General features: G+C 41.4%; 2 protein-coding genes across 7 annotated transcripts in view; one reads left to right on the top strand and one right to left on the bottom strand.

The window, feature by feature from the left end:
• Positions 1 to 2056: 2056 nt before the first annotated feature.
• RRAGD (Ras related GTP binding D) lies at positions 2057 to 21116 on the bottom strand. Its single transcript, XM_031611150.2, has 7 exons — positions 20822 to 21116; positions 14977 to 15272; positions 14340 to 14539; positions 13222 to 13336; positions 7880 to 8022; positions 5316 to 5464; positions 2057 to 3364 (listed from the first exon to the last, which is right to left on the bottom strand). Exons 1-7 carry the CDS (start codon positions 20964 to 20966, stop codon positions 3213 to 3215), a joined length of 1200 nt encoding a protein of 399 aa, XP_031467010.2. The 5' UTR covers positions 20967 to 21116; the 3' UTR covers positions 2057 to 3212.
• Positions 21117 to 21366: 250 nt separating this feature from the next.
• Positions 21367 to 24410, top strand: part of ANKRD6 (ankyrin repeat domain 6) — a 110148-nt gene continuing 107104 nt past the window's right edge. For 4 of the 6 annotated variants that reach the window (XM_090136010.1, XM_090136011.1, XM_090136012.1 and 1 more), the window contains exon 1: positions 24118 to 24225. The gene's annotated coding sequence lies outside the window, so the exon portion shown is untranslated. Of the gene's footprint in view, positions 23908 to 24105; positions 24226 to 24410 lie in introns of those variants that run through there. The other 2 variants (XM_090136013.1, XM_090136015.1) reach the window with 2 other exon arrangements.

Here is a 24410-nt window from a genome sequence, read left to right as displayed (position 1 = left end):
TCTTTGAGGTCTCTTTCAACTCAAGCCATTCTGTGGTTCTGCAATTTTAAATAACCAGTTTCCAGTGCATGTTCAGGGATGTATTTTAGTTCTTCTGTGCAGACCTCAACTGTAAGTTTTTGGAATTGATGTTTTAAAGATATTCAGCTCCTAACTTCAGAAGTTCAGTGGGATACTGAATTGGTTTGGGTTTATTCTAAAACTGTTTTCAAGATTGCTAGATCTGCAACAGCCCCTCCCATGTTCAGACAACTCTGATGATACATAAAAATGGCAAACAGACTACCTATTTTGGAGGTATTGTACTACTCAGAGCTTACTGCATGAATTCTAGGTGTTCTTTGGTGTTTTATTTTCTAAATCTCTCTACATTGCTTTTTCAGAATTAGTTCTTGTAGCATATGGGGTATTCCCTCCCTTTAAGATAAAAACTAGAACCTCAACAAAATTTAAAAAGAAAATGCAAGAGAATGGGAAAAAAAAGTTATTTATATAAAGCAAGCCCATGCATGCCTCAGTGCTTAATCACTTCAGCTAGTACATGAAAACCTGAGATACTAAATAGAAAGTGATTACCCAAAAATGCTATATGCAAGTCATTGCCTAAACTGAGAAACATCAAATTTAAAGAGTCTAATGAATGCATTTTAACATTCAGTGTTAAAATATATTTGAAGCGTAATAAAACTGATGAAAATTATGCTCTCTCTGATAATATCCAATTTGATTATTTTTATTAGCCAAAGTCACCTTCACTAAATTATTCATTACAGTTGATGTCAAATTCAGGAGGGAACTTCATGGTAAATGAATAGCTTAATTAACTTGGTAGTCTCTCTAAGTAAAAGGGTACGCATGACTATACAGACCTTAGGCCAAATATAAAGGAACAACATTCTTTAGTATAGTATTCATACCACAGCCAGTGTGATGAGATGCTTTTCTTAATGTCTTGTCCAACAACGAACACATGCTGGTATGTGTTGTTCATCTCACATAATCACATATACCTGACAAGAATGAAGCGAAAAAAGACTGAGCTGAGTCACAATGATGGATCTCAACAAAATAGTCAAAAATTATGGCTGCCCTTCAATAAAAGTCCAGTTTGGATGGCTATGGAAGGGCAACTCTTACCCACCATTTCTGTGGTGAACTCTGAAGAGAGCTTTGCCTTAACTGAAGGGTTGGTCTGAAAAGCCACCCTCACTTAACGCAACAGGTGGTAACTGAACCAAAACTGAACTCTTTCACTTTCTGAAGCATTCTGCTTTCGTTACAGCTACCGTAATTATCCTTAACATTGCTGCCAGGACCAACATTTTTGGTTATTCTCAACATTTTTCACCTTTCTAGAACTGCATTCCTGATCAAGTGAGACTTGGAGCCTAGATCCATCCAGTAACCAATACCTATTTCTAAGAACTTCCCATGTATTCAGTACATTCATGCCAAAATGGCCAATTTGTTCCAGAAAGATAAATAAGTCACGCGTGTTAAGCAGCAGTAAGGGACTTGGAAACTACTAATTTCTCTTTTGGCAGACGCTTGTGAGGAAAGCCTTTGCATTCAATGCCAAGTGGCTCTCCCAGTTCATGTATTCAGTGCAATATTAGAGCCTCAAGATGTGTACAGCATACAGAAACTTTGCATTTGCATTCAAACCACCACTGAATTGTTTCACAGGTTAAACTCCTTATTTTTCAACAAAAGCCAGAAAACACTGGGAGCTCTTAACTCAGTAACAGACACGCAGCACTATTCCTTGCCTTAACCAAAAGAAAACTTTCAAATTCCATCTCCCTTCCTATCTCCAGAGCTATCTCAGGTAGGGATAGACAAGTTTATGACTGAGTAAAGTGCAGCTCCCCTTACCCAATTCTGGTGTACTGTAAGCTGCCTTCCAAATCAAGCTCTTCCCACTCCCAGCAGCTGCTGACAACACCTTTGGAATGTGTATGCAACTGGTTTGCAGTGGGATTGGGGGGAAAGAAAAAGGAGTTGTTCTTCCAACTAGGAACGACACTTGCATCATTAACTAAACAAAACCAGTAAATACAGAATTCAGAAAGTTTTACTTATTTTTAAAGTTTGAGAGTACTCGGATGGCCTGGCGGATCCTTTGACAAATTGCTCATTTCTATATATTAAAAGCAGCAAGATATTCTGATTACTGTAACAGGTTGATTTCTCCAGTACTCATTTTGATTTCAATTGCAGATGTACCCATAAGAAGAAGGAAGCAAAAGTTAGTGCTCGCATCTTTAGGACTTCCATCAGTACACCTGAATGGCAGGGTAGAAACGCACAGATTCTTCACTGCAACAACCACAACTGTGCAGGCTAGCAAAACAAATTTAGCAGCATAAATTCAACCTTTTGGATAAACCACCCTCCTCCAAAACCTTATAAAAATACCAGTGCAACATAGAGCCATTTTACAAAACAATTGTCTTTATAGAAAGGTATTTTAGTGGTATATGCTGAGGTAAATGATAAAAGTAGACCCAGAGGGCATTACCAGTGTTATGAAGAACTCCAGATGAAATTTGGCCAAAAGCCTGTTTTATAAAAGCTAATATTTACCTACCAGTTATGAATATTTACCTACCAGTTATGATTGCTGGTAAGGTTCTTATTGCTGTAATACTTCAAAATTACTTTTCAGATTACAAATTGAAAAATATATGAAATTAGATCAGTATGAATGTTAGGTATTAGCTGTAACAAATTTTAAAAGGCATTGTACCAAGTTTTCTTAATTGTTTACTAGCCAATTTGATTGTAGCAGGTAAATAAAATACAGCATACATTTTACCTGACGCCATGCATCAAAATCACCATAAAAACTAAGTTTATCAAAGTCCAACTCCACAAGGAAAACATGAAAAAGTGCAAATTATGTACCCAGTATTTCTGTCACAGCTGTTTTTTTTCTTAATATGGCATGAAAAAGGTTTACAGCATATATTAAGAAAATTCTTACAAGTGTTCACCTCAATGCTTATATATACAACATTTTGCTCAAAGTGCTCACTATGTTAAAAAAACTGATTGGATAAAAATATTTAAACAGTGCTTTCTGAACGTTCAGGGAAAATTCATATAATACATCAGTCCCATTGGTTTTCCTCTTCACTCAGTGCAATGAGATGCAGAAGTCACATCAACTTCATGAAATCTTAGCTCGCCACAGTGCCAGAAAACCTCAGTTACAGTGGCATTCTTGGTGTCCCATTAGGAGTGGGTCTCTTATTTTTTTGCACATGACTTTGATGTTTTCGAGATCTTACTACTTTCATTCTTACTTCAAATACTTCTTGTATGGCTTTTCGAAAACAATGGAAATTGTAGTCTATTAATCCTACAGAGACAGAAATGTTTTCCATATTAATTAAAACATTTACACAAATGAACTAATCACAAATTTGTTTATATTCTACATTTACTGAAGTACCGCATTCTTTCTAGAGGTCATAATCAGTGAATTCTCCAGGCAATTTTTTCTGTGCTAAGCAGAAATACATTTAATAAATACAAGTAATTCAGTAAGCATCACAGTTTCTTATCATATCCTGTATTAACTGCACATATTGGTCTTAAGAGAACACAAAGAGAAGTACTTTGGCACATAGGAAAGCTTTCACTTAATAAAGAGCTTTGGAGAAGCACTCAGGATACTACAATATAAATTAAATTGTTTCCCAAATTATGGTGTCATTTTGCAACTTTACCTCACAAAAGAGCCATGATAAAAATACATATTATCTAGTAGTAAAAAAAAAAAATCATTTTTTAATAATATGTAAGTTTTGAAACAGATACTCTACAGCTATATTACCATGTCAGTTTTATATATATATATATATATATAACCAAGTAGCAGTCAGTTATACTTCATTTTACACTTTAACTGAAAACTAGCACAACAGTCATGTTGTCAGATTACATACATACATAACAGGCAGTTAAAATTACCATGTGAGTGGGCTGACTGTGATCCCACAGAAAAGCTGTAAAGCCATACTGGTAGTCAATCAGAAGACTTATTGGGTGCTATAAATTGTTTAATACTGCCATACAGTTTTAAAATTTTGGTACTGAGCTGATGACCTCAGACAGGGTTAATTGCAATAAGCTTTGACAATGTTGTGTTTTCAAACTCAATTTCCTTAACAGGAGACAACAGAAATTTGAAATAGTTCATACCCAACGTGTTATACTTTTTTTTTTTCCAGAAATTGCTTTCTTTCTCCCTTGAGTTCAGACAAAGTACTCAGTTGAAGTTTCAAGACACCAAAATAAAACTGCATTATAATACCAAACTATACTGCTCATGAGTATTGACTTCAATACGAACTGTCCCAAATTATGTAGACACAACAGTTTGACACAAGCGTGCACAAAGCCTAACAAGTATTTGCTCAACATGGTGTCTTTTCTGAAACAGTCCTGTTAGTGTTGCAGTAAAACTTTTTAATGCTTACAGCAAAACCAACATGGGCAGCAGCTAACTTTCAAAGGTAGTAATAGTGGTACAGATATGTGAGAGAAATTTGACCAGGTAAAGTTCTATAAAATAAAAGCTAAACAGCCTGTCAAACAGTTCAGCAGAGATGGCTTGAGTACTGCATTCACAAACACAATGACACTGACTGGTGAATTAGTATCACAAGAAATGGGTCACAAGCCAAAACGACGGCTCATTTTTCCACTGTTCCTTTCCAGTCTTGGGACATTTGAAGCCCAGTAATTCAGTAAACACCACACCAAGTAAGCAATGTGGTAATTAACTAAGCTTTCGGTGTTGACCTTGACTAGGATCAGAGCAGGATAGGAAATGTTAGATGCTTTAACTACAAAACGTAAATGCTGCTTAATCCCAAATATGCAGCTTTTTAAGAGCCTACTTTCAAAGACAAGAAAAGCGAGAACATATTTCTATCAGCTCGTTTCAATACTTATCCCTTGGTTATGGCACACAAGCTGTTCCAAACGCATATGCTAGTGCCAATGGGTACAAAGCAACGCTAGCCAAGATAAATTGACACATTCTACTGTTGCAGATGGAAGCTTCATTGCAATGAATGTAAACTGTATGCTTTCTTATCAGAAAGCAGTCAAATGTATTTATGATTTCATCTTAATGTCAGCACAATACTTCATGCCTTTAACCATGTTATGTAAGCTCTATCAAGCTGTACTTGCAATATTTGTGATACAGCTAGAGACTGTATCAGCTAAAGGCAATCAGAGTTATTCATTAGTTTGTTTGGATAAGGTAAAATACTGCAATATTAGAAAGAGGTAAATACCTTTTCTCTCAAAGCTTTCTTCTCTCACAAAGCAAACAAGAGCAAGGAATTTTGTTACTTCTTTTAAATAAAGAACAGTTGTATTGTTCAGTTTTATGATTGCCATTGATTCTTTGTCATATGGAGTTCCAGTGCCATCATCTTTAAGCCTGAAATGCAATATTCAAACAAACAAACAAGATAAGGCATCAGATGAGTTAAAAGTATTTCCAGATATGTTCTTGCACCAGATAATCCCAATCTTTATGAAATTTTCATTTTAATCTTTCAGGGAAATTCTTCAAGCACCACAATGCATAAACTAAGTGGACATAGAGATTAAACTGTTTATTCAGATACACCTAGAAATCAGATCATTAGGTTTCCAAGCATCTGACATGGAGCCCTTCTTTCTTCAAACCATTTACCATAAAGTTGTCTGTTTTCTTTTAATCACTGCACTATATTACCAACTGATCTAAAGCATGTGAACCAGTAAGTCTGTACTGATAATTCCAAATCCAAAACCTTGCTTCAGCACTGGCAGCTGACTGATAGTTTACACCATCATGAGACCTTCCTCATGAGACTATGGCTTTTGTAATATCATATCACGAAGATGTTTCTCCTTCACAGATGATACACCACGACAATCACTGTATTGGATTAGGACCTTGTCATTTTATTCTCATTCCTGAATGCACACAGAGATCTTAAATGGGTAGTTACCATCACTCTCCCAGAATAATTAGCATCAATAGTATTTTAAGGTAACAGGTTTCACAGATGTTCCAGGAACAGAGGACAATAAATGAATTCCAATATCATGCTTCTAGTTTGCAGCTAAAAACTTCGACAGGCAGGTTTCTATGACAAATGCTAGATGATTACACAAGAGACAGTGGCAGAATGAAACTGACTAGAATGCCTCCCTGTTGTGTTATACAGATAATATTTTTGAACCACAGAACTGTATCTTTCTCTCCACACATACAAAAGAGGCTACAGAATCAGAATCCTTCATTGTAAACCTCTGTAAAACACAAGTTCTTGTACAGTTAAGAGATCAAATCTAAAATCTAAAAGATACAGCAGAACACACAACTAAATAAATTTTACAGAAGTATTCAACAATCTGTTGTTCTTTTGCTGTTCTAATAGTTATTGCACACCTGCGCCAGGATTTTCCCCCATAACTTCTTGAAGAGTACAAAAGATCTATAAAAACAGGTAAGAATTTCAGACTACTGAAGACTATCACATTTTCAGAAGCAGATACTGTGGGTTAGCCTCCAATTCTATACACTTTAATGTACTAATACTTAATGCACCCCTGCCTTTCCCAAGAATAGCTAGCACTGCACTGGGCCAAGCCATTTGAAACACCAACATAACTTGCAAGGAAAGCTGATGGCACCAGGCTGAGTGGTACAGCTAACACAACAGATAGAGGGACCTGGACATACTCAGTAAGTGGGCACATAAGAATCTAATGAGGTTTAACAAAGCCAAGTACAAGTGCTGCACTTGGGTCAAGAAAATCCCAGATAGGAATACAGACTGGGAGAAAAACTGAGAGCAGCCCTGTGCAGAAGGACTTGGGGGTCCTGATGGACAAAAAGCTGTACATGAGCCAGCAGAGTGCTACTGCAGCCTGGAAGGCCAATAGTATCCTGGGCTGCATCAAATGAGGGGTAGCCAGCAGGGCGAGGGAGGGGATTAACTCCGTCTACTTTGCCCTTATGAGGCCCCATCTATTCTGTGGCCCCAGTACAGGAAGGATGTGGAGCTGCTGGAGTGGGTCCAGAGGAGGGCCATGAAGATGACCAGAGGGCCAGAGAGCCCTTATTATTAAGAAAGGTTGAAGGCAAGAGAGTTTGGTGCTAGGAAGAATTTTTTTACTCAAAAAAAAATGGTGAAGTGGTAGAATAGGTTGCTCAGAGAGGTTGTGGATGTCCCATCTCTGGAAGCATTCAAGGCCAGGTTGGATGGAATCCTGGGCAGCCTGATCCAGTGACTGACAACTCTGCCCATGGCAGGTGGGTTGGAACTCGATGATCTTTAAGGTTTTCTCCAACCTAAGCCATTCTGTGAAAGTTCTCCAATCACTAAAGGATAGGAAGCTGAAAAATTCAAATTTTGTGCAGGGAAAAGAGGACAAGCAAAAAACTGATGAAAGAGTGAAGCAGCTCTTTAAGGCCAGCAGAGGTGACTAACTATTAAACACAACTCCATACAGCCTCACATTTAATTATTTATTTTAAATGAGAGACATCCTTCTGTTGAATTTGGCCCTAGGGAACAAAAAGATAGTTAATATTTCCTTTTACTTTAGGATGGCTACTTCCCACTCCTTCCCACAAAAAATAAATTACTCACATAGAAAGAGGAAGGTGCTTGCAAGAGAAGCTGGACAGGGAACACTGTTGCTAGCAGGTGATCTGCACCTAAGAGGCCCTTAATTTCCTCCTTCTCCCTTACTCATTATCATTATTTTTACATCTACATAATTCTTATTTTGAGGTCATTCAGATTCCAGGTACATAGCTTCATGAAAAAAAAAAACAAAAAAACAATTTACTTACCCATATATACAAGAAATGTCAATCACAACATCTATCATATCACAGCAGAGCTCATAAGTTTGCATATCCACTGGAGTGCTGTCCGTTGCAATATAGATCTTACTTACTACATCAAATAAAAATGCTTTTTCAATCCCAGAATTCTATTGAAGAAAGAAAGAAAAATGAAATGTAAGCCCTGTGTTTGAATTAGTACCAAGATTTTCTGTTTCCCTACTTGCCTGTTGTACAAAAAAAGGTAAGGTTAAGTAGGAGTTAATTTGCAATCAAGCTCATTTTGAGGAATTACATATTTGTAGCAAGCTGTGATGGCTACAGACCTTCTGTACGCTTCTGTCTTTGATAGAAGTTAGGTACCCAAATTTCCTCTCTAGAATAAATTACACTTATTTTCAGTGTAAAACACAAGATTAAAAAAAATTCCACGATCAAGCTTCTGGGGTGCTGTTTCCGATTGTAGCAATGGACATAAAAAGAAAACAATAATTTAAAGTTATTCTAACTGGACGTGTAGGATGGTGAAAATAAAGAAGATAAAAAAATTGACAAAGACAGCAGGAATCAGGAACTAATTCCCCGAGGAAACTGAGAAATTGTTTCATCAGTAGCTGTTCTACTGCATAGTTCCTTAGAACATTTTTTATTCAGAATCACAGGGAAAAGATCAGTATTTTGATGGTGCCTTTTCAGTTTTCATATAGAATTTGTGGTTAAAGACATGTTTAAGGCTTGCTAATGTGACAGCATCTATGCTCCTGTCATCCTGCCAAGCTAATCAAGACTCTCTCCATACTGAACATGTATTATATCTGCAACTCTCAGATGGTAGGCAAGAATGCTAGCTCAGTCTCAGCTTATACTCTTTGTGTAGATAAGGCAAACTGCCATAAGCCTCTGTTGCCTAGAGTGGGAATAAAAAAACACCACGTGTACTGAAAACTGAAAACAGTAGCTTTGTGTGGTCATATCAAGACTTTGCACCTGGGCAGTTATCCCAGCATGAACACAAAAGACAACTTCCCGGTATAGCTAAAGATCAAGCTGACAAACATGCTTCAGAATCCAGACACACAGAACAGAAGCAATCTTCTCTCTTTAAACCATATTTTTTCCGTATATATGGGCCTCCCTTTTAGTAGGATTTGGGACTGTTGCTATAACTGTTTTCTAACTGTCAAAGACTCTGACAACCCATACCAACTTTTAATAGTTTCAGGTTTTGTAGTTACAGAAGTTTTCTTCTTGTTCTTCCTTTTGCAAGTGAATAACACATAATTAAAGACTAAAGTGACCCTCACACTTTCCAAATTCCCCATAATAAGCAGAAAAATTTCAACCTTACGTATTCTTCCACTGCTGGGCATCCAAATAAGGTTGGAAATATTCATTCACAGTGGTAACAGAGGTGAATTTCTTGCATTTCATTATGGAAAAAGACTTCATGAGTGGCTCATTTCCTTACGTCATTAATAGAAAAAAATATTCAAGAGAAAGTGTACTCTCTGGATACCCTACGTACATGAGCTGAAGCACATGATGTACAAAGAGACTCTCAGAGAACTGGGATTACACAGTCGGAGGAAAAGGCGGCACATTGTGGTCTATAAACCAGCCCCCTTTGGGAGGATGTGCAGAAGACAGGTCCAAACTCTTCTCAGAAGTGTTGAAGGACAAGAGGCAAAAGACAAACTGAAATTCTATCTTATAAAAAAAATTAAAAGTAAAGCACAAAAAAGAAAAATCCAAACAAACAACAACAAACACAACCTTTTTTAGCATAAGAGTGGTCAAGCACTGGGAGTTGCTATCCTTGGAGATACATAAAGCCAAACTGGACCCAGCCCTATGCAAATCTGCACACAGTAGCTTGGCTTTCAGCAGGAGCTGACTTCTAAAGGTCCTGCTCAGCTTATTTGGCTCTACAAATCTACATTTTTTGAGCATTAAGAACAAAACTGTATGTGTATTTATTTTGGTTATTCTGGCCACATTTAATAGCTGTGCAATTATAATATTTAAACAATACATAAATTCTGACAGCACTTCACATACTTCTACAGGTGTTGTCAAATAAGATTAATCACAATTTACCTGTAAATACCATCTGAATATATTTCTTAAAAAGAAAACTACTTTTAAAAAGAGATTGGAACTTGAGTCCTGAAGTGTCATTCTTGAGGAGTCAATTATAAAATTTTATATTATGTAAGGATAAATTCAGTTGCATATATAAGAAGTACCTTAAAATACTAGGATGTCAGTGACAATATTGTAACATTTAACAATGAGAAGTGTTGTACTCATCTCAGAACTCTAGCAACTGCAGCCTGTCAACACTTGCAGTGGCAGTTTAAAAGGTTTTCATCTTGAAATGGCTGCCATGCCAGCAATTACACATGGTAGTAGGGTAAAACTTGGCATCTTAAACCATTGTTGCATTAACTTGAAACTGATACGCTATGGTAGGATCTGCTGAGAAACTGGCAAGACTCCTTTTGTTTGATTTTGTATGGTGACAGAAACCTCTACAAAAGCATAGGGTGGGCTGCCAATAGTGGTAACCACTAAACTGTACCAGCATGACCTCTCTGATTTTATTTGCTGGAGTTTTTAGTATGCCTTAAATTACAAAACCAAAGGATTTGCCAGAATGTTTGTGAGGATATTTATCAAGATAAACATACCAGTAAAAACAGTAATTATGAAGCCATAAGAAGTCAGGGCGTTTGGAGTAAAAATTACTATTCAATAGAGACATCATTAACACATAGATAGCAAAAATGACAGTGAGAAATCAACTGTTAGATTAGATAAATGGTCTTATCTTTCTCCTTCTTGAAAGTATGGAGTCAGAAGCTGGCCCTAAAAAGTAGTTTTTACACATTCCCACATCACACAACTTGACTACCTGGTAAGGCCATAGGAATAAGAAAAACAGACATCCCTCTATATGAAGCTGGTGTTAGCCAAAATTCACATGAGTTTTAAACACCAAACCATTCTTTAGTTATTTTGTTTTACAGGCAGTTAGACTAAAGAACATAGAAGCAGTATTATCATGATCAAATGTACGAGCTGTATGAGCTAACACACTGTGGCACTATAAAAATTGGTTAAAAACCTAAGGTGAACTCAAGGGTGATCACAGATCTATTTTTGTAATCACCAGCTTTTGTGTTGGAAGTCTTCATGGCATAAATGAAAGCACATCCTCATGAATATCGCTGCAAACCCAAACTAGAACACCAACACACCCACATTCTGATAACCAACACACTGGCTTCCTGAAGTATGAACAAAATCTATGTCAAGATTCCTAACCTGATTTGTTGTCACTAAGTTGCTAAAGAGGCGCCCACTAATTCTACACCAGAGAACGATGTTTAGTCTTCCTATGGTTGCAAATAAGAGTCATTCCGAGCCTCCCGTCTACAGATGAAAGATGCTCTTATAAGCAGAAAGCAAGTTTTCTGAGCACACAGTGAAGCAGCTACATCTTGTTCTATGCCACTGATTGTTATGTTCTATTTGGAGCTAAGAAATAGGTTGAGATTCTTGGCCCTATGGGCAGAGGAAATAGCTTACCTCTCAGAAATACTTCTCTAAATTTCCCATTCATCTGAATGAGCTGTTCTACCCTACTGGTCATATCTAATACTCTAGATTACTCTGGGGCCTTCAGTCTGGGTGTCCCAGATGCACAAGCAATTGTTGTCATTCGAGAAACAGCTCATGCTCAATTCATGTAGCGGTTTGGTACAAACTTTTCAGCAACTCCAAACAGTGAGAAGACCCTATACAGAGATCAGACTCATGATATGAGTAACTAGGGCAGTTCTGGAATTATGAAGATTATCATTCAGCCAGCTTTCTCATTAATACTATATAGCATATTCAAAATAATACCTAATTGCTCCAGAACTGTAATCATCATCCTTTCATCATTACCTTTCTACCCTAAGTAGAATGCAGGGCTGGATGATAACTGGCATGCAGTACAGCCATTTTCTTGGAAAGAGGTCTCTGTCATAAACCATTCCTTATGAATTGGTTGCCTAATAATAAGAGAATAAATTTGGGAAAGACACTTCTTTAATCCTAGCTCTCCCTTTCAGCAAAACAGCCAACCTCCCTCTCTCCCAGTTTTCACACCCCACACTGAGAAACTGTGAAGTCTTATTTTATCCTACAGGCTGTTGAATGATATTAAATAATTTCATGACTTCATAATCACGAAAAGGCAAACCAAAATGCCTTGCTTGGAAACTAAAGTTTGACTACTGCTAATGTGAGGTACAAAAAAGGGCACAGTTCCAGGAGCCACTACAATCTGAACTAATGCATCAAGAAAAGGGAGGAACTACCCTTTCTCACAACTACTTACTGTGTTTCACATTCCTCATTGTCACATGTTCCCATTTCTAACTTTGGGCCACAGAAAGAGTATGTTGGTCTCCTTCATAAGCTGCTTTTGACTAAATGAAACAGGCAAAAGAACTGGAGAGTATGCTGTATTAGTATGTGTCAGTGACTCCATGAGGGAAAAGGCAAGTGTCACAACCAGTATAAAGGAGGGGAACAGACCACACATCCAGGAGCAGTAGAACAAGCAATTATCTCCACAGCAACAGCAGAATGCTAGATATACAAAATTCTCTAACTGGCCTTGGAAATAACTGGACTCTACCTCTAAAAATGTTAAAACTACATTTTCCTAAGAGAGATAAATTTCAATGCAAAATAAAATAAATTCTCGAAGTACTATAGACAGTTCTCTGACTGTCAGAGGTCAGATCAGATGACGCTCCTTTAAGAATTTATCAACAAATTTCAAGTACTACTTAAAAAACTGCATACAGCACAGACTTTTGTAATACTCAAAAGAATTGAAAAGCAGGAAAGCAATGGCTTTTTCTCTCAGAGAGTGGTCAGGCACTGGAATGGCTGCCCAGGGAGGTGGTGGTGTCACCATCCCTGGCAGTGTTCAAGAGGTGTCTGGATGAGCAGCTATGAGATATGGTTTAGTGCTTGTGGTAGCAATGGTAGTGGGAGGATGGTTTAACTGAATGATGTTGTAGGTCCTTTCCAACCTGATGATTCTATGACTGCTAATGCACTTTCTGTGCTACTTTCACTCAGAAAATATTGTATCTCAGCAGTTCAGCAATACTGTCAGACAAGGAAGGGAGGCCTAGTTTCATGTGAGTACATTTCAATTATTTTGATAATTCCTCTGAACGTTCACGTTGCTCACGATCTCTCAGAAGACAGCAAATAGGATATTTCAACATGCGTGATGGTCATAGCTTCATCTACAGACAAAATATGTAACAAGTACTTACTGAAATAAAGATGTTAAGCAGATTTTCCAGTGTTGGAAGCTGTGGAATCAGTTTCTGTACCACTTTGCTAAACGCTTCAAATATAGAATGATCATATATGCTTGTCAGATAAAAGCTGGAAAAAAAAGGTCACCAGATTTTTCTTTTAGTTACATACTGTGAACACGATGCACCTTTCCTAATAATGAGTGAAATGAAATATTGTCAAACAGCAAATGCCTACAATTATGCAATTACCCCTTGTGATCAAAAGTCACATGTTATGATTGAAGCACAGGCCTTCATACAGAAACTAAATTCTATTATACTTGCTACAGCAATGCATACCTCCATACAAAAAACAGACAACAAAACACCTAGACAGTGCAAATGAGCACTTGATGTAGGACTTCATGATGTAATTCCCCTTTATGATGTAATCTTAGAAAATATTTTTCAAATTGCAGAAGAGGAATACTACTGAACATATCTTCTGTGACTTAACTGTTTGAAAGCTGGACCCATATAACAATGCACAGTGCAGTCAAGTTCTTAAAAGCTCTAAAGTGTCTCTTTCTATACATCTGTACCTGGGTATAAGCACTAAAAATAATATGGAAACTTGATGTTCCCCTAGTTTCTAGTCTATAGAAGTTCACTGTTTTTAACTGTTTGCTACAATAATTTGCTTTATCATCAGATACAAGACAGGTGCTCTCTCTTTGCCTTCCCAAGTTGCTCTGAGGAGCTCTCTGCAATAATGAGAACTACTAACTGGGAGATGACTGTGAGGCAAGGAGCAGTTTCAAAGACAAAAGTGACATAGATGGCATATGCACTCTACAGGTTGCCACTGCCCATACTTCTAATTTCAAGACAGAGACTGCAGCAAAAACTGGCAGGACTCTGACATATTTGTCATCCGTTTTTAAGCATTTCCACTCCTTATCTTGCTCTTCAAGACAGCACTCAGAAATAACATACTGCGTTTGACTTGAGCCAAGCAAATTATCTGTGACTTTTTCCTTCATATGTCAAAATCTTTCTGCTTGCTACTTCAAGAGAACAGAAAATATTAACTTGTTAAATAAACAGCTCCTCTCTGACATAAGATTTTTTTGTACAGCAGCTTTTCTCACCTGAGATGAATCTTCTCCAATCCAGCATCTGCAAGGTCATCATTTGCCCTCTGGTGAATATCTCTTTGTGTTTCAATCTTGTGATCATCAGATAAGCCATCTACTTTATGGATAAAGATTTCAAAGTTGATGTCTGGATTCACTTTATATGCTCTGGTCACAGTAAGATGCAGCCGAGCTAATGCTTCCATATAATCATCCTAATGAAGGAAAAATAATAACTGCAGGAAAGATGTGTAAAATATCTAAAAGATCACAGTAATTGCTTTTAAATAATGTTACAGCTTAACAATATATTAGGTTCTTTATTTCTTATAACAGAAGACTGAGCTTGTACCTAGCATGTGCACTGACATTAGGCTGTCAGCACTTGGGAGACTGAACAAAAACCATGAGATGTTAAAGCAGTTATCTGTTTTAAACATCTTGCAAAGTGAGATTAAAAATAGCCAAGCAGCTCTTCAAGTTTTAATGACTTCCTGTAAATGTGCATTTGTAACCATAAGTTATTTATTTACTTTGAAGGATCTATGTTTTCTAATCCATCTCTATGTTGCTAAAAAAAGACAAAGGTAGCTTAAATGCACACCCATACACACTTTTTTTTTTCCCTTTCTTTTCTTTTTTTTTTTTTTACCTGAGAGTCAATAACAAATATTAGTGCTCCAGTGCCTCTGAATATCATCTCATAGTCAAATGTAGGGTCAAAGAAGTCAATCTGCCCAGGAAAATCCCATATCTGAAAGTTGACAAAGGAGCTGTTGGATACATCCTCTCTGCAGATTTTGTTTGTGCTCTCCAAGAAGAGGGTCTCATTTGGTGACATTTTGTGAAAGACAACTTTCTGAATGGAAGACTTCCCACTTCTTCTCAAACCCATGAGCAGGATTCGTGGCTTAACTTCAGTACTGAAGGGATCATTGAAATCCAAAACTGAATAAAATCATACAAGAAGAAGAGTAACATACTATAGCAATGTAGTTAATGAGTAACTGACAGATAACATGAATCTGACATTTATTTTCATGACACTCTGAGTTGGATTTATGCAAACATTACTGATTTTTAAACTGAGGGGACTACAGACATTTTAGCCTGGATTCTTTGCCCCTTAGCAGACTAAGAAAACCTACTTTTCACCTATGGCAGAAACTGGAAACAGCATGCTTAGTTTGTACGTGAAAATTATTTTATCCCACGGCCATCCTAAAATATGTCATTTTATTGTAACACAATAAAACATTCTAACTCAACTTTAAAAAAAGAGTATCCAGTAACAAATACCTCTGTCAACCAACAGCTAGATCATGCTGCTGGAAGCAAGAAGTGAGCTTGTGTTAGTTACATTTGTGTGACATTGTAAAGCTACACAAAGGCTTTCTTCCTTCCTCTAAGCAAAGGAATCACACATCCCAAGAGCCATAGGAAGAGGACAACTCAGCAGGCACACACCTTCTCTTGTTGGGACTTAAAGCACAGAACTGAGCTCAATGGGAGTCCATTTCTAAGATCATTATGATTTCATCTGCTGTTAAATAATTTGTGTTGTTATCCAATAATAAGATTACAGGATAACCTTTGCCTATCTGCAAAAAGGCCTGAAAACACTGTTATTCAGCTGTGTTACCTACTGCAATTTGAAACTCATGCAACTAAAAATTAACATTTTTCAGGGATGATGCAGTTATATCAACATAAAGGGACTTAGAGGAATAAACTATATTGATATATTCATATGGATATGAGTATACATACTCACATATCTTTCACACTAGAGATCACACCCATTTCAGTTTCAGGAATGTCTAATTAAGATGGCTACGTCAGTCTAAATTCTTACTAAAATGTAGTAGGTCTGTAACTTTGAAATGTCCTGTGATGCTGAGCTGAACCTAGTGCTGAATATAGTGGAAAAAAAGTTTTAAAATAATCCTGTGATATCCTGTTTGCAGGTCCAAACACAAGCAACACAAAATATTGAGTTGCCAATGCTATATCTGCAGAATAAGGCACTCAGCACACAGCAGTCAGGTTTAAAACATAGGTCAGACAACAGGCCAAGCACACGAGATGTCAGGCACGCCTTCTCCTACCTACTGCATAACAGACTGTCCAACCTAATTCAGGACAGAGGGAAATTGCATTTCTTATTCATTTTCTCCTAAGGTGAATTTGGAATTGCACCGCCTGCTGGCTCACCAGTACTTATGCCTCTCACTGTGAGCCCCTGGTATCACAGTGACTGACAGACCATTGATCTTTGAGATCCTGTGCATTTTGACAGGCCTTGGCAGCTATTTCCACATACTGTGCTTTGTCATGCCTCACCTACAGGACACTGCCAGCCTGGAGCAGCATGCAGATGAAATCCTTCAAGCAAAATAGCAGCAAGCTGCTGGGGACTGTAAGGTGCTCATCCCCCTAATGCAACAATGGACAACAGCAGCTGATCCACAGGCACCAGTATTTAGAAAGTAATTAACTGCAGTCGACACACTGCTCTACCCTTCCTGTCAACGTGAGCAATAACATCATTCTGTGACTGCATGAAATATGTGCCTAAGATATTTCAAACCAAGAGAGAGAGAGGAATAATAAGCCTCTGCTCTAAGACAACGTGACAGCATTCATTACGTTCTGCATGGCGCAGTCTTGTCAACAAAGCAAACCAAAGGAATAAGATTTAACAGCATATTCCACTCCACTCTCCTTAATGCACAAACTCTCTACAGCTGCCAAAAATACAGACAACATTTTATTAATGTTCATATATCCATACATCGTTCAATCTACATCTTGAGCACCTAAAGGGAAATTAATTTAGTCAAAGCTTTACAAGAACTAGTTTGAATACATTATTTTCAAAATGCATACAAAAACCAGACTTTGGGTTGATCCTTTATTGCATGTTCCAAAGAATTATTAAAAAAAACTCTACTTTGCTCTGTTCATAACAGAACCTACCAAGTTTGGTTTGCTGTGGCTTTGTACTGTTTCCCTTTCCTCTCCCCACCACAGTAACACCAACTTCCCTGTATGTCTTATGACATACCCTCCAAAAAACTGATGTGACGTGCTGTGGCTGATCTGGAGCTGACCACACGCCTCAACAGCACACAGGCGTGCACCAGGCAGCCAAGTGCTGCCGCAGCACACGTCCATCTGCTTGCCTGTCTCTGAGAGAACACTTTCACTGGAGCCTCTCCTCTCAGTGTTACCTTTCATCAAGCCTGCACAAACTCAATCATATTTGAGACTTCTTTCCTTCAAATTCTGGTGGAGGCGGTCAGTAGTTCCCAAAGTTCTGACAAGTTATGAGATAACAAGAAGACAGGCTAGCTACTTCTTTAAGAAATAAGCCAAAAAATCCACAGGTACCTAAAAAAAAGTATTTAAAATAACTTGGAGTTTTAAATTGTTGCTATATTATGTTTTCCCAGGTAGACACATTTTTATGGACTGTAATAGTTACTAGAAAGAAATCACTTCATATTAAAACCATATTAAAGAACAGAGTTGGAAGTGCAAACAGTTACTAGCAAGTAGAGTGAATGCTGTCTCTTCTACTAGTAGGAGTGCTACTTAGCTCTTGAAATTCTGCCAATTCAAAGAGGGAAATGTGAATTAATATCATCCAAACCTGACTAGATAGCAGAGCTGCTGAAGCACTTTCCTTGGAGAGAGAGTTAGGAGATTACCTTATATGTAAAGGAATTGGATGATACACTGCCTGCCCACATTCCTTTCCAGAGTACATGACAACTCCTTCTTTAATTTACCATAGCAATGCCAGTAGATTTATCCTTGCAACTTCCCAGACTGGGTTACTAAGCAAGATTATACTATGCATGAGCAACATTAAACTATTCTCTGTTCCATAATGGGAAAGATAATTTTCCATGTCATCAGATGAGACATATTTCCTGCTTCATTCACTTTTGCATAGTCATAAAATGCCAGTTTCTAGCACATACCAACAGCTCTCCTTCACATTTCAACTCCACTAAGCAGCCACTAAGAACACTCTGGTTAGAAGCTAAAGCCTTTGAAGTATCCACAAATTAATTTTAACAAACCCCAAAGCCCTTTCACAACACAGAAGTACTCAATTCCTGGCAAAACTTTAACGGCAGGTAGCACGTGTTTGTGGAGTGTTATTAGTGTGCAATGCAACACAAAGAAGAGCCCAGCTGTGACGAGTTGGGAACTGCAGCCCTGGTCTGTTTCACCAGGATGCAAACAGTATGAATAATGTACGGCTAGAGTATTTAAGATATTCGTCGACAATTAACAGTTTTTGAAACCCATCCTAAATTCCACATCAGCTACAATTATTTTTCAGAAGCCTGGGTCTATCAGCCACATGTGAAGGGAATGCCACGTTAGAAGGAGTATGTTTAGTTTCCATCAGTAAGAAGACCACAGTTCTCAAATGTACAAAGCATAGCAGCTCATCTCCTTGAGCTACGCCAAACCAAAAGTTACATTTCTGTTCATTCTACTATGCACACATTAACAATCTATTTTAACTAACAGAGCTGAGAACGATTATTTTTTTGGCCTACTAATGCAATTACATCATTCTTTTCTTAAGCTTTTACCTTTTCTATAGAGGAGAACTACCAGTCCCATACTTTCCATTTAAGTACCTACAAGCCCATTCAACTCATGGCATTTTCAGCACTACCGGGACTGTGATGTTTGCAGTCTTTAAGACAATAGCCTTATAAATATAGACACTGCACATCTTCAATGTTGAAAGTGGCCTGAGCCTGAAGAGTTAACAGAAAAAGCTTATGTGCAATCAAGAGTGCTGTTCAGCTACTGTGGGTTTATGAACATTGCAGAAATGCCTGGTGGAAGGAAATTCTTGTGGCCAAAGACTCAGAACCAGAAGGTCTGGCTCTATTCTACCACAAGTGTGGCACTCTGCAAGGATCCAACTTCAAGCTACTTCCTCGGACATCTGCAGGTTTCCCTGCTTGTAAATACTTTTTAAATGCATGTATCAAAACAGTGAATAGGCTTTATGTAAACCAAGTGCTTCAAGGTATTTGAGTATGACCCCATGCCTAGAATCAAAAGATGAAGTGGAGGACAAACAGCAGTCATTTCAGCTCAGGCTGGAGTCAAGAAAACAGCAGAGGGTGAGAGATGACCAACACAAAGTTTTGAAATATCCTGTGTGCCTACGTGCACAAATTATACTTTTACTTTGAAGCCTGGCTTCTCCCTTCACTTTCAACAGCCACACGTGGAGGCTGGGATGCTGTACTTCAGACTGCTTACTGTACAAAAGCAGAAGAAATAGGATAGAAACTGGGAAAAGGAAAGCCCCTTGCCCTGAGGCCAGTTTCACATACACAAAGCCCAGATCCAACCCCCTCTTTTCTCTCCAGAGACTTCAGAACCAAGCAGAAAGGCAGGGGGTCTGGCTGGTACAATAAGCCTTTGTGTTAACCCTGGAGTGGAGAGGTCTCTTCACTTGCCTGCTATTCAGGATGTCAAGGTTTGTTTTCATTAGGTACAATATTCTCACGTTACTGTGAAGAAGCAATCGCCATTTTTTAGCAATTTAATAAAGCTCCCATTGAAAAATTTCCAAATAAATTCCTCTGAGAACAGAAAATGGATTACTTCTCTGCAGAAGGTGCTGTCGGTTTAGTACTAAATAAATGCACAGAAATACATTCTCTCTGCATCAAAATGAAGGCGATTCCTCAGCAGCTTCACACAAGACGTCAATTAGCCTCAGTTACATCTCTGGCATCCCAGCGTCCTCACAGCCCCACGCCCGAGCTTGGAGCTCCGACTGCCCCCAAACCGTGGGAGTCGGTCAGCTCCCTCCCACGGCAGCTCGCAGGACCGGGCTTTCTGAAGAAAAGCTGACCAGGACGTAGCCTTACAGCACGCGGCCTTTTGTTCTGCAATTATTAGAAAGCAATTCTCATTTCACATCGACGTCCCCAGAGCCCTCCGAACGAAGCAACCTCTAGAGAACGAACCCACGCTCTGAATGAGAGCAACAGGCTCTGAGCCGGCGCGCCTCTCCCTGCGGAGCGGTGCCGCTCCTCTCGGGACGCCCGCATCGCCCGCACCCATCGCCGCCGGCCAGCACCCGCGGGCCCCGGGCCGAGCCTGCAAACCCGACGACTGACACCGGCAGCTGCCCGCCAGCGCGGGGCCGCCGCTGCCTTTTATAGCCGGCAGCACCCCTCCCTGGCACGGCCGGCTCGCATCTCGCCCAGACGGGGAAACGCGTGCGAGGGGACCATCCCCCCTCCCCGCAGCGCTTTGTCTGCGTTTCTCCCCCCCGCCCCCCGCAGCCGGTCGCTGCCCGCCAGCCTCCCCTCAGCCCCCGGCAGCCCCCCCCGCTCCCGCCGACCCGCCGCCCGCCCGGCTCCCGGCGCGGCTCCTCCCGGCCCCACCGAGGCCTGCTCCCCCGCCCCACGCCCGCACCGGCCGCGGCGGGCGGCACTCACACGCCTCATCGCCGCCGCTCTCCGCGTCCCCGTCCGAGAAGGACTCGGCCCCGTCGGCGTAGCCCGCCAAGCCCACGATCTCCTCCTCCTCTTCCTCCTCCTCGTCCCCCTCCTCCTGGGGCAGCTTCCTCGGCACCTGGCTCATGCCGGCCGCGCTCCCCGCCGGGGCTGCGAGGGGCTGCGAGGGCCCCTCTGCCTGCCGGCGGCCTCAGGGGGAGCCCAGGTGCCGCGCCGCCGCCACACGGCTCCGCGCCGCCGCCGCTCCCTTCCCCCGCTCGCCGCTGGGCGGAGAGCGCGGCGCCGCGACCCGCGTCACCTGACGCGCAGGCCGGGCCCCGCCGCTGCCGATACCGGCCCCGAGCTGAGCCCGGGCCCGGCGCCGCGGTCTGAGGGCTGCCGCAGCGCGGGGGCCTGCGGCTGTCCGTGCGGACGGCGCGGCTTCTGGCAAGGGAGGGCCGCTGGGTGCGCGGGGCCGCGGTGGCTGCGGGGCGTCGGGCAGCCGCAGACGAAAATGATCATTTTTTATTGCAGTGAGGCTTCCTGTAGGGTTTGGAAGCTCTTTGCCAGGGCTCCCGGCGCTGCTTTTGCTTTCTCGCATTGCTTCGAGCTCTGTCCTTCTGGCCATCGTTCCGTGCAGCCCGACCAGAGAAAGTCACCTCTGGTAGCTGGGCTCCACCAATACGTGCTGTGTCTGTTTCTGTCCACTGACTGCTTCTTCCTCTTACCAAGAGGCCCTCGGACTGCTCTAATCCACTTGAGATAATGGAGGAACAGCTTTTTCCAGAGAGGAAAGAGAGGAGAAATCCATCCTTTATATCCCATGTAGTGGCAAATCTACCAATATGCAGATTTCAATAAATGCCTTTTCTTATTCTCAACTCATCCACCTGCTTGGAAGTTTTTCCTGTGAACAGCTTAACAGCTTACCAGAATGTGATGTGAAATATTTCAACATTAAGTCCATTACAAGGATTCAAGACTTAAATGTAGGGCAGGAACGTACACCAATATTGTTTCTGTCTTGGGACAGCCCTCGGAGACACGAATCTGTTGAAAACCCCTAATAGAAAGAGGAGGAAAGTTTCCACGTTGGTAATAAAGGCCCGTCTGTCTTGCACGCCACTGATCACATCTGCACAGGAAGGGCAGCTGGTTTCAAAGCTGATCAGGGGAAGCAGGGCTTGCCCACAGGCCTGGCTGACTGTATCAGGTTTCTTTTACACAAAGAGCTGTGAAACAGCATCAGTCACAGAGAATAATTTGGAGATACTGAAATACCAAATGAAGGCGTGGAAGCTCAGGTAGGACAGCACTGATTACAGCACACTTCCCACAGTGCTGAAGCCAGTGACCATTAGCTTGATTACAGCTTCAGGTTCAGAGCCCTCTAAACTCAGATAGGTTTTTTTGAGTGGAGCTTGAAGCATTTCTGCCAACCTCTTGGCAATATAATCCATCCTGGGCTCTGCTTGAACTTCAGTACTTGTTTGTCCTCTGTCCCTTTACCACCACGTTGCTCTGTCCCCTCCACATTTCATTCTTTCTTTTTTTTCTTTTTCTCCTTTTTCCCCTTTTCTCTTTCTTTTTAAATCTCTTCTTTCATCAGATCATTTAACTCCCTAGCCTGCTGCACACAATGAATCAGTGCCATGCCTGCACTCACAGACTGCTGGTAGGGGCAAGTGGACATGGGGCTAAGTCTTTGAATACACACTGTGTAAGATATTGAATGTGATTGGACTGTTTCAGAGAGAGTTCCATTTCACAGACATGACAAATATTTTCTGTTTCAGGCAAGTGAGGGAATTCCTCATGACTTTCTCTTCCTGATCGAAAACAAAACTAGAAAAGGGAACACAAAGCTGGATGAAAGAGGTTAACGACAACTAAGCACAGGTGTGGGCTTGCTGACATCCCTATATTCAGGGGGCCCACCCACATCAAACTTTTTGGGGTCATGCCAGCGTCTCATCCTGCTTCTTTAAAGGGGAAAAACTCCCATCAGGTTGCTTGTAGATCAATTCCAGGGAAACCTTTTTGTCTGCAATGTGTTAACATCTTTTTTCTCAATCAGAGTTCTCATCAAGTTCTCCTGCAAGAATATGTGGAACGTATTTAACACACAGCTTAACTGTTACTTGCACCAATACTTCTGTTCTCATGTCAGAATTTTACACAGCATCAATGAAGTTCCCACAGAGAAAGCCTATACTGAATATGGGAATGAGGAACCAAAGCTGTAGTGTAAGCAATCACAGCCTATTTTTGTGCATTTCAGCAATTATATTCTGATTTCTGTAACACTGTCATACTTCGGACTAGCACAGTAATCCTGACCAAACTATAGAGTCAGTGAATCTGTAGAACATCGAGAAGCAAGAATTGGTGTGAGTACTGGCACAAAATATGAATACCATCATAACTGTTTCATGACAAATGTATTAGATGGGGGCATTATGTTGGGATTGGTACAAACCATTCACAAGCATATATTCGTTGCAAGTTTTGGTGCCTGTGATACTTCGATATTTGCTTCATTCAGGCCATCATCCCAAGAATGCCTTCTGGCAGAGGACTTTGCACCAAAATGCCCACAGTATCTCTGCATTAGGAACTGTGTTGCTCTGTTTTCTCTTTCTTTGGATCCCTCCTCTGTTATGCTTTGTTATACTGTTATACTACTCACACCAACCCCTTTCTCCTGCTCTGTTCAAAGATGTTCCTGTCTACCTCACCTTCCTGCCAGTTTGTGAATTTACACACATAAATGCCCACACAGACATATGGCTGAGGTGCACCAAAGGGCCCTGCAGTGAAGAGAAGGCTGGGTGACGCGGTGCTCTGGTGCAGCAAGCTCTCCCATGGGCTCTCAGACTGCAGCCCAGCCCTGGAAGCCTGCCGGCTGGGAGAAGAGCAGCTGGCCCATCTGAGTTCGGTGCTCTGGCAGGACTTGTGCTCCTTCACCTCCACACAACCTTTGCAGAAGAGCCTGTGTTCAGGAGAGCACCTCAAGACCGCGTCCAGGCTCTGGCTCCGTACCAGCCCGGCCTCACGCTTCTCTCTCCGACCTGCCCAGCCCACACCAGGTATGGCTGCCGAGCGACTCGCCGCCCTCCCCGTCTCCGCACTGGCACACCGCGAGGGCACCGGGAGGAGGGAGCCGGACACCGGGGCGGCAGCGGCCCGGCAGCTCCGCGCGGCGACTCCCCTCTCGTCGGCCGGGCCGGGCCGGCGTGGCGCCGCCGCTGGGTGTCGCCGTCGCAGCGGGCACGGCTCGGCGGCACCACCTCCGGGGCGAGCGGGAGGGCTGGCGGCGGAGGCGGTGGGGCTCGTCCCGGGCACGGAGCGCCGCGGGGACTGCAGCGCGGAGCCGAGCCCGGGAGCCGCAGCCCGGCGGCGCGGAGGTGAGGGGGCCGTGGGAAGCGCGCTCGTAGGGGCGTGGGCACCGCGGGACGGGGGCCGATGTCCGCGCGATGAAAGCGTTTCGTACCGCGGCCCCCCGGTGGGAGAAAGGGAAGCCCGGCTCGGGGGAAGGGGCGGGGTGCCGGAGCCCGCGTCGGGTTTGGTGTAAACGCGCTTTCCTCCCAAC

The sequence above is a fragment of the Phasianus colchicus genome, chromosome 2 (assembly GCF_987193195.1).
Source record: "Phasianus colchicus chromosome 2, bPhaCol1.hap1.1, whole genome shotgun sequence".
NCBI lineage: Eukaryota > Metazoa > Chordata > Aves > Galliformes > Phasianidae > Phasianus > Phasianus colchicus.
This window is presented reverse-complemented; position numbering and strand designations above follow the sequence as displayed.